The following is a 15,839-nucleotide window of genomic DNA, read 5'->3' as shown; positions in this document are numbered from 1 at the left end:
CTCTGTGCTTTTATTTTTTGTTTTTTGAAAAAGACTAGGCTTTTACTGATAAATTATGAATATTTGTCTTGCCATTTCCCTAGAGTTCGTTAAAAAACCAGAGGGAGAAAATGACCCATAAAAGCACCCTTGCTTTTTGCATTTCAAACACATATTTATTCAAAACTCCTGTAGAAACAATTCACCTTCATTCTGTGTCAGGGCCTTTCCCACTCTGAGTGAGCCAGGTCATGTGTTTTTGTACAACTAATTAAGATGTTGTCTTCTCCTTGGCAGAACCTTTGGATTTGTTTAATATGTGGCCACATAGGATGTGGACGATATGTAAGTCGACATGCTTATAAGCACTTTGAGGAAACCCAGCACACGTATGCCATGCAGCTTACCAACCATCGAGTCTGGGACTATGCTGGAGGTGAAGGCCATTCTTGTTTTCTAATTTGGATTCATTCTGCATGAACATGTCTCCCTTAGAACCTCTCCTCTTCCTCTTCTCTCACAGCTTGAAATCTTCCTGACTGCTGTGGCAAACTTGAATTCTCAGGGTGCCCCATAGCACACTATTTCCTGCAAATGGCCTGAATTACACATTATAAAGAGAGTTAATACTTCTATACTTGCCCTCTGACTCTTAAATTCAAGTGAGTTAGCCCACTTGTACAGAAGTATTGCAAGGCATTTAATTTAAACCTGTAAAAACAAAAATTCTGGCCAAGTTGAAAGTATATGCAGATCCTTTTCATTCTAAAGAAACAAGCCTTGATTGACTGATTCATTCTTTTCTTTAGATAATTATGTCCATCGATTGGTTGCAAGTAAAACAGATGGAAAAATAGTACAATATGAATGTGAGGGTGATACTTGCCAGGAAGAGAAAATAGATGCCTTACAGTTAGAGGTAAGATACTTTGTTAGTAATTACTAAGTACCTTTTTGTACTGCTTTTTACTATCCTACCTTAAAAAGTGGCTTGGGCTTTTACTCTTGCCATTTATTTCTATATGCCAACTTTTTTTTAAAGTTCTATCATTGCTGTGGAGGATTATTAAAATACTTTTATTCTATCTAATTTTCTTCTTTGGAAGTCTACGCTTCACTGTGTCTTACTATTTTGAATGGGATGTTTCTCATTGTCTCAAGCTCAATGTTAAGGTGGTTCTCTAGCTGCAATAAAACTGAAAGTTAAGAATCTTCCTGTTGGCATCACAGTAGCAGTTGGAAACCGAGCAGGTCAGAATGAGGAAACCCCAGTAGCACCCTTCCATGCCCAGGAAGCTTTTTTACATGTCTTGCACATTTTATGAAGTAGACGCTTACATACTCAAAAGTATGTATTTTATGAATTTGATGTTTACATATGTATGTCTAAAGCCATTTGGGAGTATTCATATATAGTTGAAGAAACAACAAAATTAGCACAGTCTGATTTTTCACTGTAGTAGTAAATCCCACCTACTATAAAATTAGTATATTGTAAACGTTACGATAATGAAGGGAAAGTTTAAAATGAGTCTTGTTTTGTATTAATTTCAATCTGATTGCTTTAAAAACAAATAGCTTAGGGGTGCCTGGGTGGCTCAGTTGGTTAAGAGTCTCACGGTCTGTGTGTTCAAGCCCCGCGCCGGGCTCTGTGCTGACAGCCTGGAGCCTGCTTCAGATTCTGTGTCTCCCCCTTTCTCTGCTACTCCCTTGCTTGTGCTGTGTCTCTCCCTCTCTCTCAAAAGTAAATAAACGTTAAAATAAAATTTAAAAACAAATAGCTTAGCCTTGGGAGGAAATGGATATTTGAAAGCTTGGTCATCTCCGGACTTTTATGGTCTAATAGATTGAGTAGAATGGCTTAAGGTAAGGCTGATGTTTTTACGATTAATTGTATTGATATGAAAAAGTTTAAACCTTTTACATTAAGTTTTTAGAAGTAACCCTTCCACATTAACTCTAGGTATATTCATTCAACAAATGTTTATTGAGGGCTGCTGTCTGTGGGCCAGTCTTCTTGGTGCTGGGAATGCAGCATTGAACAGACTCCCTGCCCTTGTGGAGTGTACATTCTAGGGGCACACACACATTCTCCCATCTGTCCTTTCTCCCTGTTGTACCTTCCTTCTCTTCTCTAGCTTACAAGCACATTGAGATCTCCTTTTAGTCTTTTAGAATGGTTTTTCTGAAATGCAGATGTCATGTTGCTACTCCACGGCCCACATTTCTCAGTATGGTGCCCCCGGGCCTTCTATAGGCCCCATCTGCCCATACCTTGCACCCTAGCCTCATTGATGTTAGTCCTTCATCTTGAAGAGATCCTAAATGTCCACAGCTCACATCTGGGTCCAGTAGTTCTCTGGAATCAGATCTCTGTCTTTACCTGTCTCCTCCACCTCTCTGTTGAGAGCCCTCCCATATCTCTCCTTCTCTCAGATGTCCTCCCAGACCCTACTGTCATAAGCCATCTATCCTTTCTCAGTAGTTACACATTCATTCATGTTGTTCATTCATTCATGCAGTCAGGTAGCAAACATTTCCTGACATCCAGCATGTGCCAGGCACTGAGGCTACAGAAATAAAGTTAGAACCCTCACTTTCGAAGAGTTCATATTCTAGTCAGGGAGATCTGGTGATTAAGTGCTAGCATCCTAAGTGCTGTTAATGACAGGCACTATACTAAGGGAGCTGAGAGGGGTGCTTAATCCCAGGCTGGGAGGGACAGGGACAGCTTCCTGGAGGGGGGTGAGCTGATTTAATACTTTGATTTAAAAACCTTGGGGTTCTTCTTAAAATTAGCTTGATGGGACACCTGGGTGGCTCAGTCGGTAGGGTGTGTGACTTTGGCTTAAGTCATTATCTCACAGTCTGCGGGTTCAGGCCATGTGGGGCTCTGTGCTGACAGCTCAGAGCCGGGAGCCTGCTTTGGATTCTGTCTCACTCTCTCTCTGCCTCTCCCCAGCTTGTGCTCGCTCGCGCTCTCTCTCTCTCTCTTTCTCTCTCTCTCTCTCTCTCAATAATAAATAAACTTAAAAAATTATTTTAAAAAATTAGCTTGAACAGAAACTTATTTGCTAATGTACATTTCTCTGCTTTCTTGTCCAGACTAGATTGTAAGCCCCAGGTCAGGAGTGTAATTGACATCTCTGTATTCCCATGATTTGTTGAGCAGAGAATAACCAAGATGTAATACATGTTCTGATGATTGTATTTACTCTTCTGTAGGGCATTAAAAGTCAGGTTTTGGTTTTTTTAATAAAAATAAATAAAAGTCAGGTTTTAACTGAAATTCAGAAACTACAGTGATTTATGTGTTGGTGTCTGTTCTCTGTTTTAGTATTCGTATTTACTAACAAGCCAGTTGGAATCTCAACGAATCTACTGGGAAAACAAGATAGTTCGGATAGAGAAGGACACAGCAGAGGAAGTAAGTTTCTGTCTGGACTGCTGCTGACGTGCCACATGGCAGGGCTATCTGATGTTGGGATGGGAGAAGGCAGAATACAAGAAAAAAGGAATGCTGGAATCATTCTTAGGCTGATACAGAGATAGAGAATTGTTTTGCCTCTAAAAAGAAACCTTTGTCATATGTCAGTTATATCTCAATAAAGCCTGGGTGGGGGGGCAGCGGCGGAGAGAAGAAAGAAAACAAGAATTTGGAATCAGTCGGCTCACCCCAGTAATCTAACTTTAGATCAGGATTCCAGAGAGAAGTGGTTAAAAACATGAATCATCATCATTATATTACAGACATAGCCCCTGAAGGCAGTGTCAGGCAACAAGAAATTCTAGACCACAAAGAGAATGAAATTAGTCAAAATGAGGAAAAGGAAGAGGCAAAAATATGCTGTTGCAAATGCTGTCAGCTGAGCATTATTTAAGAAAGGGAGGGAAGCCAACATACACTCTCACCTAGGGTTACCAAATCGAAAAGAATGTATTAAAATTGTATGCCGAGCTCTGTATTATACTAAATATAGGAAGAAACAAAATACCTGCTACATACCCTGAAAAAAGAAAACTTGGATTTAAAGACTTGAGTATTTTGGTATTTTTGATTGGGAAGAGATTTGTTTGTTAATTCAATCAGGTTTTCTGCGCCTTGTGCAATTCCATTAAAAAAATAGAAGTATGTACATGAAGACTTGTAATTTGAGTCAGCCAGTTGGTTTGTCAGCTTGGGAACAGCTGCTTTGAGGAGCTGCGTGTGGGCTTCTGTGGCACCAAGATGGTGCTGAGCCCTTCAAAATTGAAGAGAAGAAAATCAGGCCGAGGTGTTAGAGCTTCGGTGGTTCCCGTGATGCCTTGTTTGTCTAGGACACAGGTTTTCAAATTTAGCGAAATCCTTGAAAGAAGATGCCACTCACTCCTCCACCAGGTAGAAGAGGAAAGTGGTGTGTTTTTGGTGGAAACCCAGAGGGAGGGCCCAGAACTTCACCTGCTTGGTTTTCCCATCGTCTCCAGCAGGTACAAGGGACCCTGACGGTTCCAAAGAAAGCATTTTGAAAACCAGTGAGCTCCTGAGGGTTCACATAGCATGGGAGTTCCAAGAACCTTTCTCAGGTTCTAGGGACAGTGTTCATAATTCACTGATCCTCTTAGTAGTAATACAGGCTTTTCAATTTTTTAAATAATTGGGGTGCCCGGATGGCTCAGTCAGCTGAGCGTCCGACTCTTAATTTCAGCTCAGGTCATGATCCCAGGGTCGTAGGATCGACCTCAGTATGTTGGGCTCTGCACTGAGTGCGGAACCTCCTTAAGAGTCTCTCCCCCTCTGCCTCCTTCCCCCATGTAGGCACATGGGCTTGTGCATGCGTACTTTCTCTCTCTGAAATAAGATAACAACAATGAAACAAATAAATCCTTAAATGATTATTTTAGTAATTTTGTGAGTCCCTGGCATAACTAGATCTTCAGAAAGGGACTGCAGAGCCAGGCTCAGGTCTCATCTGTGTGGTAGCTAGGGTTATCCTGGAATTAAGCAGGCAGGGCCAGGCTCACACATATGTCAGGCCCGTTGGCCCCAGTTTCTGGGTATGCCTACAAATGAGGAGAAATCAAGGTTCTCAAATGAAGGCTTAACACCAGCTTTAAAATCTTTAGTTCAGGGGCGCCTGGATGGCTCAGTCAGTTGAACGTCCGACTTCGGCTCAGGTCACGATCTCGCGGTTGGTGGGTTCAAGCCCCACGTCGGGCTCTGTGCTGACAGCTCGGAGCCTGGAGCCTGCTTCGGATTGTGTGTCTCCCTCCCTCTCTGCCCCTCCTCCACTCGTACTCTGTCTCTCAAAAATTAATAAAAACGTCAAAAAAACAAAAAAGATCTTCAGTTCAAAGTTGTTGATGTAGTTTTTATCAGAACCTTCCAAGTGGTGGAGGTGCCTTTCCAGAGGAACTCAGGGTCGCTTGCTGTACCGGTTCTGAATGGGGCTTAGTTAGAGCACACATGGGAAGGACATGCCTCCGACAGCACTCAGGAGGACGAGCTCTGGTTACTGCCACTTGGTGTCAAGTCCTGAGTCCCTAGGAGGAACACTCAAAACACAGCCTCAGTACTAGGCGTTTCCACAGGGGGGGGTACCTAAAGTACTTCATGCAGACCCTTGAGAGCTAAGCTTAGGGTTCTCTCTGCCTTTTAAGACCCTTTAGGATTAACTGCATTCCCTAACGAATGCCTAAAGCTCATTTTTCCTTTGCCGTACAGCTATGGCCTGCAATGTAGTGCAGAGAGGTTTAGAACTTGGGTCCAGTCCCAGACCCACCATGCTCTAGCTGGGTAACCTTGGGCATATTGCCTCACCTTTCCGTAAGCCTGTTGATAAAGTTGACACACTGAAGTCTCTGGCTTTTTATCAGATATAAAGGAGATACTGCTTACAAAACATCTGGCTGGTGCTTGGGCCATAGGATTTAAATTCTCAGTCCCTTTCAGCTCCTGCCCTTTCAGCTCTTACTGCCTCACGATCCACCCAGCCTCACTACTTCCCATCCAGTCTTCTCCCTGTGTCCTCAGACTGGTAGAGGTGAGGCATTTCTCAGTTGGGTAGATCGTCACACCTGACTGAATCTAATGTCTGCTTAGCTAGACTTCAACAGACTCTTGGTTTCTGACACGTAATACGCCAGAATTTTAAAATTCTCTTCAGTTTATAAGACAATGTAACATGAATTCGTTCTCTCTATATTGCATTTATAAATTAACTCAAAACAAGAACTGCTTATGTTCCATGTGGCTTCATGGTACATGAGAAAATTTAATAATGAGGTTTTTTTGGGGGGTAGGGACCCAAACAGTTAAAATCCATTATTACAATTTTCTTGGATTAGATTAGTTTGTTAGATTATTTGGTTAGTAATTTTTGGAATGTGATCTCAGGAGGAAAAAAACGTGGTGAGTTAAGAAGAGGCTCTGGTCTGGCCTCTGACAGACTGTCTCCTGCCTTACTGCCTGAAGCTCACTCTTTACTTCTGAGCAGTTTCACTTGCCGTTCAGCTGTGATCCGTTGCTCATCCTTGTATAGAGAAACAGTAAGGGGTAAAAAAAGCATTTCTCAAAATGTTTATTTCTGTTACAGAAGTTCTTTCAAATGATCTCACCTTTTCTTAGTTTGGTTTATCAAAGTTACAGACAGGTCATTGAAAAAACGCTTGTGAAGTTAGCCCCAGAGACCCCACAAAACTATGCCTCTTTGAAGTGAAACTGATCTCCGTTTGCTCTTCCAGATTAACAACATGAAGACCAAATTTAAAGAAACGATTGAGAAATGTGACAATCTGGAGCACAGACTAAATGATCTCCTAAAAGAAAAGCAGTCTGTGGAAAGAAAGTAGGTGTAATTGGTCTCTTCTTTAACTTAGCTATTTCATTTTTACAGGTAATCTCCTCCATTCCTATGAACACGCTTTCCTTTTCAAGGGTGCCTATCACTAGGTTTTCAGGGGTCTCCCTATTTATGGAGCAAACTTACTGTGACTTCCTGTTGATTAAAAACGACAGCATTACATGCCAGATGGGTGCCGTGTGGAATGCAGAGCTCTCTGCTGATGTCTGTGCTCGCTGTATGTGCAGATATCTTCCACTGTTGCCTGTAGAGGGCAATTCCCTTGTGCTCAGAGCTGCAGCTTCTCGGAGCCATGGTGGCTGAGAACTGGCAGGAGAGAGAATATGTCTGAGCCGGACATGGTTTGTATTCTGGCCTTGGGCAGGAATTAAAGGCCAGAGTTGTTGAATATGGAGGAAAAAATTCAAGAACAGCATGGCAAGAACATACTCTACTACTGTGATATGGGGGGATAGTTGCTGCTCATGGAAATTACCTTTCTAGTTTAAGTATATTCACAAAAATAATTGGCTTTTTACTTCCAGACAGTGGATGAAAAATAAGGAGAATTTTTAAGAGCTTTTTTTTTTTTTTTTTTTTTTGAAGAAACCTTCATTCTGGAATAAATTCAGGTTTACAGAGGTTGCTAAGATAGTGCAAAGAGTTTCCATGTACCCTTCACCTGTTTTCCCCACTGTCAAAAGTTATTTTAATAGATTTTCTTTGTATTGTGGTAAAATCTATATAACAAAATTTGTCCTATTCACTCTAAGTGTATAATTCAGTGGCACTAAGTGGCATTCACAGCATCCTGCTACTGTCACCATCATCTGTTTCAGAATTTTTTCATCACCCACAAGACTCTCCACCAAAGGTTTTTTTTTTCTTTTAAATATTTTCTTTTTTTTATTTCTTTCCTCACACTCTTAAATATCTTATTTTTTAAGGAATCTCTACACCCAACGTGGGGCTTGAACTCAACAGCCCTGAGATTAAGAGTCTCATGCGGGGCGCCTGGGTGGCGCAGTCGGTTAAGCGTCCGACTTCAGCCAGGCCACGATCTTGCGGTCCATGAGTTCGAGCCCCGCGTCGGGCTCTGGGCTGATGGCTCAGAGCCTGGAGCCTGTTTCCAATTCTGTGTCTCCCTCTCTCTCTGCCCCTCCCCCGTTCATGCTCTGTCTCTCTCTGTCCCAAAAATAAATAAACGTTGAAAAAAATAAATAAATAAATAAAAAAGAGTCTCATGCTCTACTGACAACCAGCCAGGCGCCCCATAGGTTTTTTTCTTTTTTTAAACTGTTCTAAAAGCAACACTACAGGATTAATAGAAATTAAAATATTCTATACTTTCAGCTCCCTAACAAATTCAACTGTATTAAAGAATTAAAATTGGAAGTTTTCTTCCAGGCTGTAGATTTTGCTATCTAAAGATTACCACTATTCATTGATGGTACCAGTGAATATTTACTCTTCCAGATCTTTTGTTGTACCCATTTGAATGTCTCACATATCTTTTTTTCTAGAAAAATAGAATAATATTAGGTATTCTGTTTGGTAAAATATTCCGTTTCTGAGATTTTTTTTTCATACTGACACTTGTAACGGCTGCATGGTATTGCATTGTATGGAGGTTCCCTAATAATTTTAACCGGTCCCCTATTGATAGACATTTAAAGTTGTCTCAAGTCTTAGACTAATATAAACTATGGTGCAATGGGCATTTTTCTCCATGTTTCTTTTAGTGCAGTCTCGAATATATTTTATTGGATGAGTTCCTAGAATAGGTATGTCAGAGGGCATGTGAACTTGTGGTTTTTAGAGTTACTGCCACGCTGACTTCCAAAGAGTTTGTACCAGTTCGCACTCCAGTGCCAACGCGGGGAATTTCCTCTTTTCCCACGGTTGAGCTCTTTGGCATTCTGATACATAAAAATGGTATCCAGTGATGCTTTAATTTGTAATTCTTGCCTTGTAAGATTGAGCATCAAGAATAAGGCACTCCCTATTCTTGAAAACTCTTCTCCAGTAAATGCAGTGAGGTCAGAGCACTTGACTCTCCAAGAATGTCACTTTTCCTCATAACTTCTTTATCGTAGCTGTTATCTGTAAGCCATCTATTTAACCACAGACTGCAAAACAAAGGAGCAGTAGAAGTTTTACCATGAATCATAGAATCATTTACACTATTGAAAAATTTGAGACTTAGAAAAACTGTTACGCCGCTGACTAGAGCTGAATCCTTGCTTCGTACAGCAGTCGCAGTGGCAGCACAGTGGAGACTGTGGTGGCAGTCTCCCTCCGCCACAGGAGGGAGGAGTCCAGTCCCTAAATGGATTCTGAGATCACAGCGCCTCTGTTCAATCCCAGAGCAGAGAGCGGACTGTGTCGGCAAATGAAAAAACATGCTTTTGTCTTCCTTTGTTTTGCAAAAGGTGCACTCAGCTAAACACAAAAGTGGCCAAACTCACCACAGAGCTCAGAGAGGAGCAGGAAATGAACAAGTGTTTGCGTGCCAACCAAGTCCTCCTGCAGAACAAACTGAAGGAGGAGGAGAGGGTGTTGAAGGAAACCTGTGACCAGAAGGATCTGCAGATCACCGAGATCCAGGAGCAGTTGCGTGACGTCATGTTCTACCTGGAGACACAGCAGAAGATCAACCACCTGCCTGCTGAGACCCGGCAGGAAATCCAGGAGGGACAGATCAACATCGCCATGGCCTCAGCCTCCAGCGCCCCCTCTTCGGGGGGCAGCGGGAAGCTGCCCTCCAGGAAAGGCCGCAGCAAGAGGGGCAAGTGACCTTCTGAGAAACAGACGTCCCTGAGACTGGTTTCCCTGGCGCAGTGAGGGTGTGCTGGGGCTTCAGCTAAATGTGAGGGCGGACCTTAAATAAGTACAAGTGAGGACCGAGCCGCAGTTGTTTGGATCTTTCATTTGCTGGCGTGTGGTGTGATAAACGTAGGGGGTTGCTGACTAGGAGCACCGATGGAGATGGGCCGTGTTTTAGAAGGTGGCTGCTGTTTTCAACCGTAGTAGTTCACTAACCTCAGACATTCTAATGACCATTTTGCCTTCCTACTTGATAGAAGCCCCAGCTCTGCTGTGCATTTTTCCGTTGTATTTATTGAGTCCGTGTATCTGACATTCAGGTCTGGGGTCGGTTTAAGATGTCGAATTTTTTTTTGTAACCTCAAAGGTAACGTTACCTGAGGTCTAGCAGCTGCTTTAAAGAGAGGTTTGCACTGGCCGCTGAGGATTTATGAAAACTCCCCAGTGTTAGTCTGACGTCCTTGTCATCCCCTCCCTGCGTCTGGGAAGAAGAATTGGTTGAATGTCATATGAAAAGAGGCTGGGCCTGTAAACCTTTAGTCACTAGCCTGTCACAGCAGCCTTCTTTTGCTCTAGGACTAGCCAGGAAAAACAAACAACCCTGGGGCAGGCTGAGCAGACTCAGTGTAGGGAAAATGGTGGTGCTTCTACTTTGTTTATTTTCGATGACTCCAGGCCACATTATGAACCTCAAGTAAAGAGGAGGCTGAATGGTTGCTCTAAGACTCCGATCTCAGAGTGGATGTCCTAGCATCTAGCAAGAATCAGCAAGCGGATTTATCATCCATATGAAAATGGGCAGCGAGGCCTCTGACTAGCTGATTGTGTATTTTGCTAGGATCAGTGTTTTCTGAATGTTTACAAAAGATTGGGCTGCATGCTCAGGTTGCGGCTAGAGGGAGCTTGGGCAGATTTTCAGTTATGCTTTCAAGATACAACCAAAGGCTGTTTCTAAATCCGAAAATTAGAATTTTAACAGGGCCCCTTTAAAACAGTCGTGCAGTGCTCGTTGTGAGCCAACAGAGGGGCTGTGTACTTTCTCTAGAAACCTTAACGTCAAGTAATTCATAATACGCAGTAATTAAGCCAAGTTAAAGGAAGACCCGTGTTGGAATTCAGCTTCCAGAAGGGGTAGCTGGACCCTGAAATGATGGGTTTTGTTTTCTGCTTTAGAATTAGCCAGAGTTTTCCAATGGTCACATTTTAGAATTGTTTTTAGCCTATGGTTAGGCCTCATCCCCTTTGGCGTAAATGTCCTTCATGTTCCTTGTTAGCACACAAACTGTATTGCTAATCACCATCCATTTTTGTGGGATGCGCTGGAGCATTTCCCAGAAACCCTCACCTGTAACTTTGCGAAATGAATGTACTCAGACATTCTCAAATTCTACTTAGGGCAGACCAACTCTGGAAGTGCCCCTTGGACTTACATATACAGACACCTTAAAGCAAGAGTGGGAATGTAAAGCGTAACCTAATTCTCTTTCCTATAGAGATTCTATTTTATTTAAAATCTATTTTTACACTAGTTAGAATCCTGCTTTTTTGGCCAAGTACTTGTCTTGCATGTCTGACCTTGCAGAAGCTGGGGTGGATCGTAGCATACTAATTACGAGAATTAGAAGTAGTTTACAAAGCTTGCTCGTTCCTCATTTTCCCATGATCACCTCCACCAAGCAGCCCCACCACCAGCTGGGGGAACAGAGGTTTTCAGTACAGGTGGGATAAGTGCCCTGAAAGGCTGTGCCCAGAGGAATGAGCAAATAGGCAAATGTTTCCAAACTACTTGAAGGTTTAAAAATGTTTTCCAGAAAAAGCATCTTATCAAGATACATAAAGAAAGTGTTTTTGAAAAAGGTCAAAGAGTCATGTTTGATTTTGACAAAATTACATAAGATAGAAACTGTTAGTATTTTCTTCAGGATGGAAATGAACCACTTAAGATATCCGTACTACCTTGAACAATGAAATTGCATTAAAATAACCGAACTTTGAAATGATTCTGCCCCGTGTGAAATTTGTGTCTCACTGGTTGACATTTGCTTGGGAGCTTGTATCTAAATAACCTAAGAAGGTGTCAATGACCTGAATTTTAAAACAGCACGAAAACCATCCCCTCAACAATATAGTGAGCAGCTAGATTATTCATCTTCCTACCCCCCTTTGCTCCAGCTTCCCAAACTAATAAAAAGTAGCTGAACCAAATATAGAATAAGGAAAATTATCTGAATTTAAAGGGTCGAGATAGGATGAGACCCGGCACACAACTCTTACAAATGCAAAGCAATCAACGTGTAGGTAGGCCTGAGACTTTTTACCAGGCCTTCTAGCAAGCCGAGGTGGTTTTATTTTTTGAAACTGTCCCAAATGTGACTTGTTAGGATACACTGGGTAAGACAAGGCCCTGAAGCAACTACCCTCTCCACGCTTGCACGGGGAGGTAGGTTGTCCTAAGCAAAAGGGCTGAGAAATGAATTGAAACAGCCAGCCAGTTGAATGTAGAGGACTTGGCAAATCACGAATGAACAACCTTCTGTCATCACTTGGAAACCCCTCTCCTGGTACAGTCGGGATACACAAGTTACAAATACCATCCTTGATTTGGCTGCTGTGCGTTCTGCCACGTAGCTTGGGCTGGTGGCAAGCTTGGGCTCCCGCAATGAAGTCAATGGGCTTATCTAAAAAAGGAAAGCCACTCTCCCATTTGAGGAAAGCTATTTCATTTTCTCCAGGATAAAGCTGAATTAACTGCCGCGGTGAATTCTGCTGCGTTAATTTCTTTCTTGGCAGCAGAAGGGAAATTTTTCAGGAGTCTCTCAAGACCCAGCTCCTGCTCCTTAATGGTGCTGGGGGACATCTAAACTACTCAGAGACCTGGCCATCACCTTAAGCGAGTTTAGGAAGCCACCAAGTGTTCTCCAACAGGCCTCTGCTTTCTGGCCAGTCCTTTACACTTGTGCCTGTGAAGGTTCTGGAAGTGGGAGTTCCAGGATATCTGTATAGTGTCCACACCAACAGATGTAGCTTTTAAAGTTAAAAATTTTAGGGGCTTCTGGGTGGCTCAGTTGAGCATCGGACTCAATTTCGGCTCAGGTCATGATCCCAGGGTCATGGTGTGGGATCGAGCCCGCATCGGGCTTCATGCTGTGCGTGGAGCCTGCTTGGGATTCTCTCTCTCCCTCTCTTTCTCTCAAATTAAAAAATAAAAAAACCAAAAAAAAAAAAAACCCATATATACATGGGTTATATATATATATGTATATATATATATATATATATAAAACCCATGTATATGGGGTTTTTTTTGGTTTTTTTATTTTATATATTTTATATACGTACGTACGTATTTTATATATACGTACATATATATATATATATATATATGAAGTTAAAAGAGTGAAGTGAAGTGAAAAGGAAAAGTGTGAAGTAGTAATAGGAAGAAAAGCCTTTCCTTTCAGGAACCCTCCCCCCCACCCCCCACCATTTTGTCCTGGAGCCAAAGCCAAGTGTCTCATCCTGTGTAACATGAAGTTCATTTTCACCCCCAAGCACTTCGCTTTAGTCACCCTGGAGCAAACAAAAAATATTCTTGCATTGGTGCATTAGGAGACCTCAGGGAAGTTACATAAAGCTTCTTTTATTTTTTACCTTTTATTTTTGGGGAGGGGTTGTGGCCTCTTTATCCCGATTAATGTTATAATCAACCCTTTCATGCCTTGTTTTCATCACTTAAAGGTAATAGTAACCATTTACCACTTACTGGTAACCCTTTTTATCCGGCCTCCCCGGGACTCGCGCCCTCCCCGGAATGCTCAGGCACTTAACAATATGAGGTTCTGTTAGACATTCATTTTGAAAGCTGTACTCCCAGAAGCCAAAACTACCTCAGCAGCATTTTAGCTCATATGCTTTTCACCAACATTGAGCAGTCTCTTATTATAATTCTGGAAGCTTAGGTGAGCACGAAAGGGGCGCCGCAATTGGTCCTTAATCTGGATTTTGCATTCTCAATGCATTAAAGAAGGCCAGGGAGAAATGAACAATCTGCTGTTTTGTACAAGATGATTGTGGTCTTTGGGGCCTAATGTTGAATTGCTTCGGGTCAGAAACTTCTCATTGGAATCATCTGGAAAATGTGGTTTTGGTACTTGGCACGGAGCTGCGCTGGTGCAGATAACATTTGTTACTCCAAGGCTAATTACCACGCGCACTAAGTGAACTAAAGCAGCTTTGCTTCTTTTCAGACCGTGTTCTAAATCCCCTGGCCCCAAACTCCTTTCAGATCCAGCCTCAAAATAAATGCAGAGATGTTTGACCTGGCCTCTGTGGAGATGTCTTTTGCCATCTTTGGTCTGGAAGGAGCACTAGATCCCAGACCAAATCTCCCTGTACATCTGTTTCCTCATTTAAAAAGGAATGGTGTTGGGGGGGCCTGGGTGGCTCAGTTGGTTGAGTGTCTGACTCTTGATCTCAGCTCAGGTCTTGCTCTCTCGGGGTGGTAAGTTCAAGCCCCACGTGCGCTGGGCATGAAACCTATTTAAAAAAAAAAAAAAAAAAGTGCACTGAGACTTCCTTCAGCCCTCTCAATTCCTGATTGTAAATTCTCAATCCCTTGGTTATGGCCCAATGGGCCAAGAGTCCAGACCTTCCCTAGAGGCCTGGGGGCAGTTGAGCACCATTAAGACAATGTGTCTCCCTCCACCACTTGAGAAACTTGCCTGTATCACTTTACATCATTAATATAATGGTTAGCATCAAAAGACTTTGGTGCTAACTGGAAAGAAGGAGCTCGAACTAATTTCTGGGGCAAAAGAACAAGATCACAGATCTAGAAGTGAAGAAGAGTCCATGGAAAATTTTAGGAGGAAGAGGAGAACTGCTCTCCTGGAAACACTCCAGCGGGAGAGCAAATTGTGACTTATCACACACAGCCAGAGGGTCCTCCAGCAGCATCTTCCAGGAACTGTCTTTCGTGAAAGACTGAGCCTTAGCCGTGGCCATGCCCACTCACACATTCTAACTGATTAGTTTGTGCTCACACGGAAACTATGAGCCCAAAACCGTCTGCAGAAGAGACAGCAATAGAAGAGCCACGTCACACAACTTTCCCACCTCCTGGCCCCACCTGTCCTCCGGGGGGAAAAAAAAAACAACCTCAAATCCTCTTTGCAAAATGCATGCCTCAGGAAAACAGCTTCGTTGCATTTGTTTCCATGCTGCAGAAAATCAACACTAACTGGCTTTGATCCCAAACAGGGCCAACTGCAGAACACAGAGATTGTGCAGCCAGGAACTCAGAGGCCTTCTCCATCTACCCTCCCCCGCCCAGCACATTCGACTTCAATTATGTGGGAACATGCCTGGGCAGGGGGGGGGGGGGGGGGGCTGCTGCCAGAACTCTCCTGGCCCCGACGGAGGAGGCCCTGTGCTGTGGCCCAGAATCTTTCCTAAAAGTCCATACAGGATCTCTCGGTTGCTGCCAATCGCACACTCTCCCTTTGGCGAGATTCCTAGCTCTGTTTGGCCAGAGCAACGCTAAAGCTCTCTTCCCTTACTTTCTTCCTATACGCTGGGTTCTCCGCTCCCTGCGGCCCCCGTTCCCCTCACACTTATAAATAAGAATGTTCCACTGCTTTTCAGAACCAGAATAATCCCGAGAAAGATAACTTACACTGAGCCCTGCCTCTCTTCTCTTGGAGCCCTCAGGAGACGGCTTTTTGGTGAACTCTTAAAAACAGTTTTCTTTTCACCTGCTGAGATAACATTCTTGTGAGAAGGGAGGTAATTGACGCTAAGAACCCTGATTGTGTTACTGTTGGCTTGTGTGAGCCCAAGGGGACTTGGAAAAACCTAGAACGTCCCCAGGAGAAACCTCTTTTCCAGCACCAAAGAGGCAATCCAGAGGGGCAGACCCAGAATCCCTGTTTTCTTTGGTAGGACCCAAAGCTGATAGAGAATTAGAAGTGCAGAATTAGAGACTTCTCCTGCACTTGCTGAGCATTAGAGGTGGAAGCAAGCTCTGCCCTTGATTCCAAGGGCTAGTTCAATTCCTGCTGACCACAGTTGCTGTGCTGAGTACTTTGCACGTACTATTCCATTCAGTCCTCGAGGCCAGCCTGGTGAGGTAGGTGCAGTTACCCCATTGTACAAATCAAGAAACCGAGGCCCAGTAGGAGACAGTTCAGGACTGGCCAGCGTTGGCTGAGGTTGTGTAGC

The 15,839-nt window shown here is 43.2% G+C and overlaps 1 protein-coding gene across 1 annotated transcript in view; it reads left to right on the top strand.

Moving 5' to 3' along the window:
• Positions 1–11,623, top strand: part of BRAP (BRCA1 associated protein) — a 29,341-nt gene extending 17,718 nt beyond the window's left edge. Inside the window, exons 8-12 of the mRNA XM_025933419.2 lie at positions 277–415; positions 789–898; positions 3,317–3,406; positions 6,700–6,803; positions 9,230–11,623. Coding sequence (XP_025789204.1) covers positions 277–415; positions 789–898; positions 3,317–3,406; positions 6,700–6,803; positions 9,230–9,593 — 807 coding nt within the window. The 3' untranslated portion in view covers positions 9,594–11,623. The remainder of the gene's footprint in view (positions 1–276; positions 416–788; positions 899–3,316; positions 3,407–6,699; positions 6,804–9,229) is intronic.
• Positions 11,624–15,839: the final 4,216 nt, after the last annotated feature.

Source organism: Puma concolor, chromosome D3 (assembly GCF_028749965.1).
Source record: "Puma concolor isolate L17-30 chromosome D3, mPumCon1.1.hap2, whole genome shotgun sequence".
NCBI lineage: Eukaryota > Metazoa > Chordata > Mammalia > Carnivora > Felidae > Puma > Puma concolor.
Note: the sequence above shows the minus strand (reverse complement) of the source record. Positions and strands in the feature narration are given on the sequence as shown.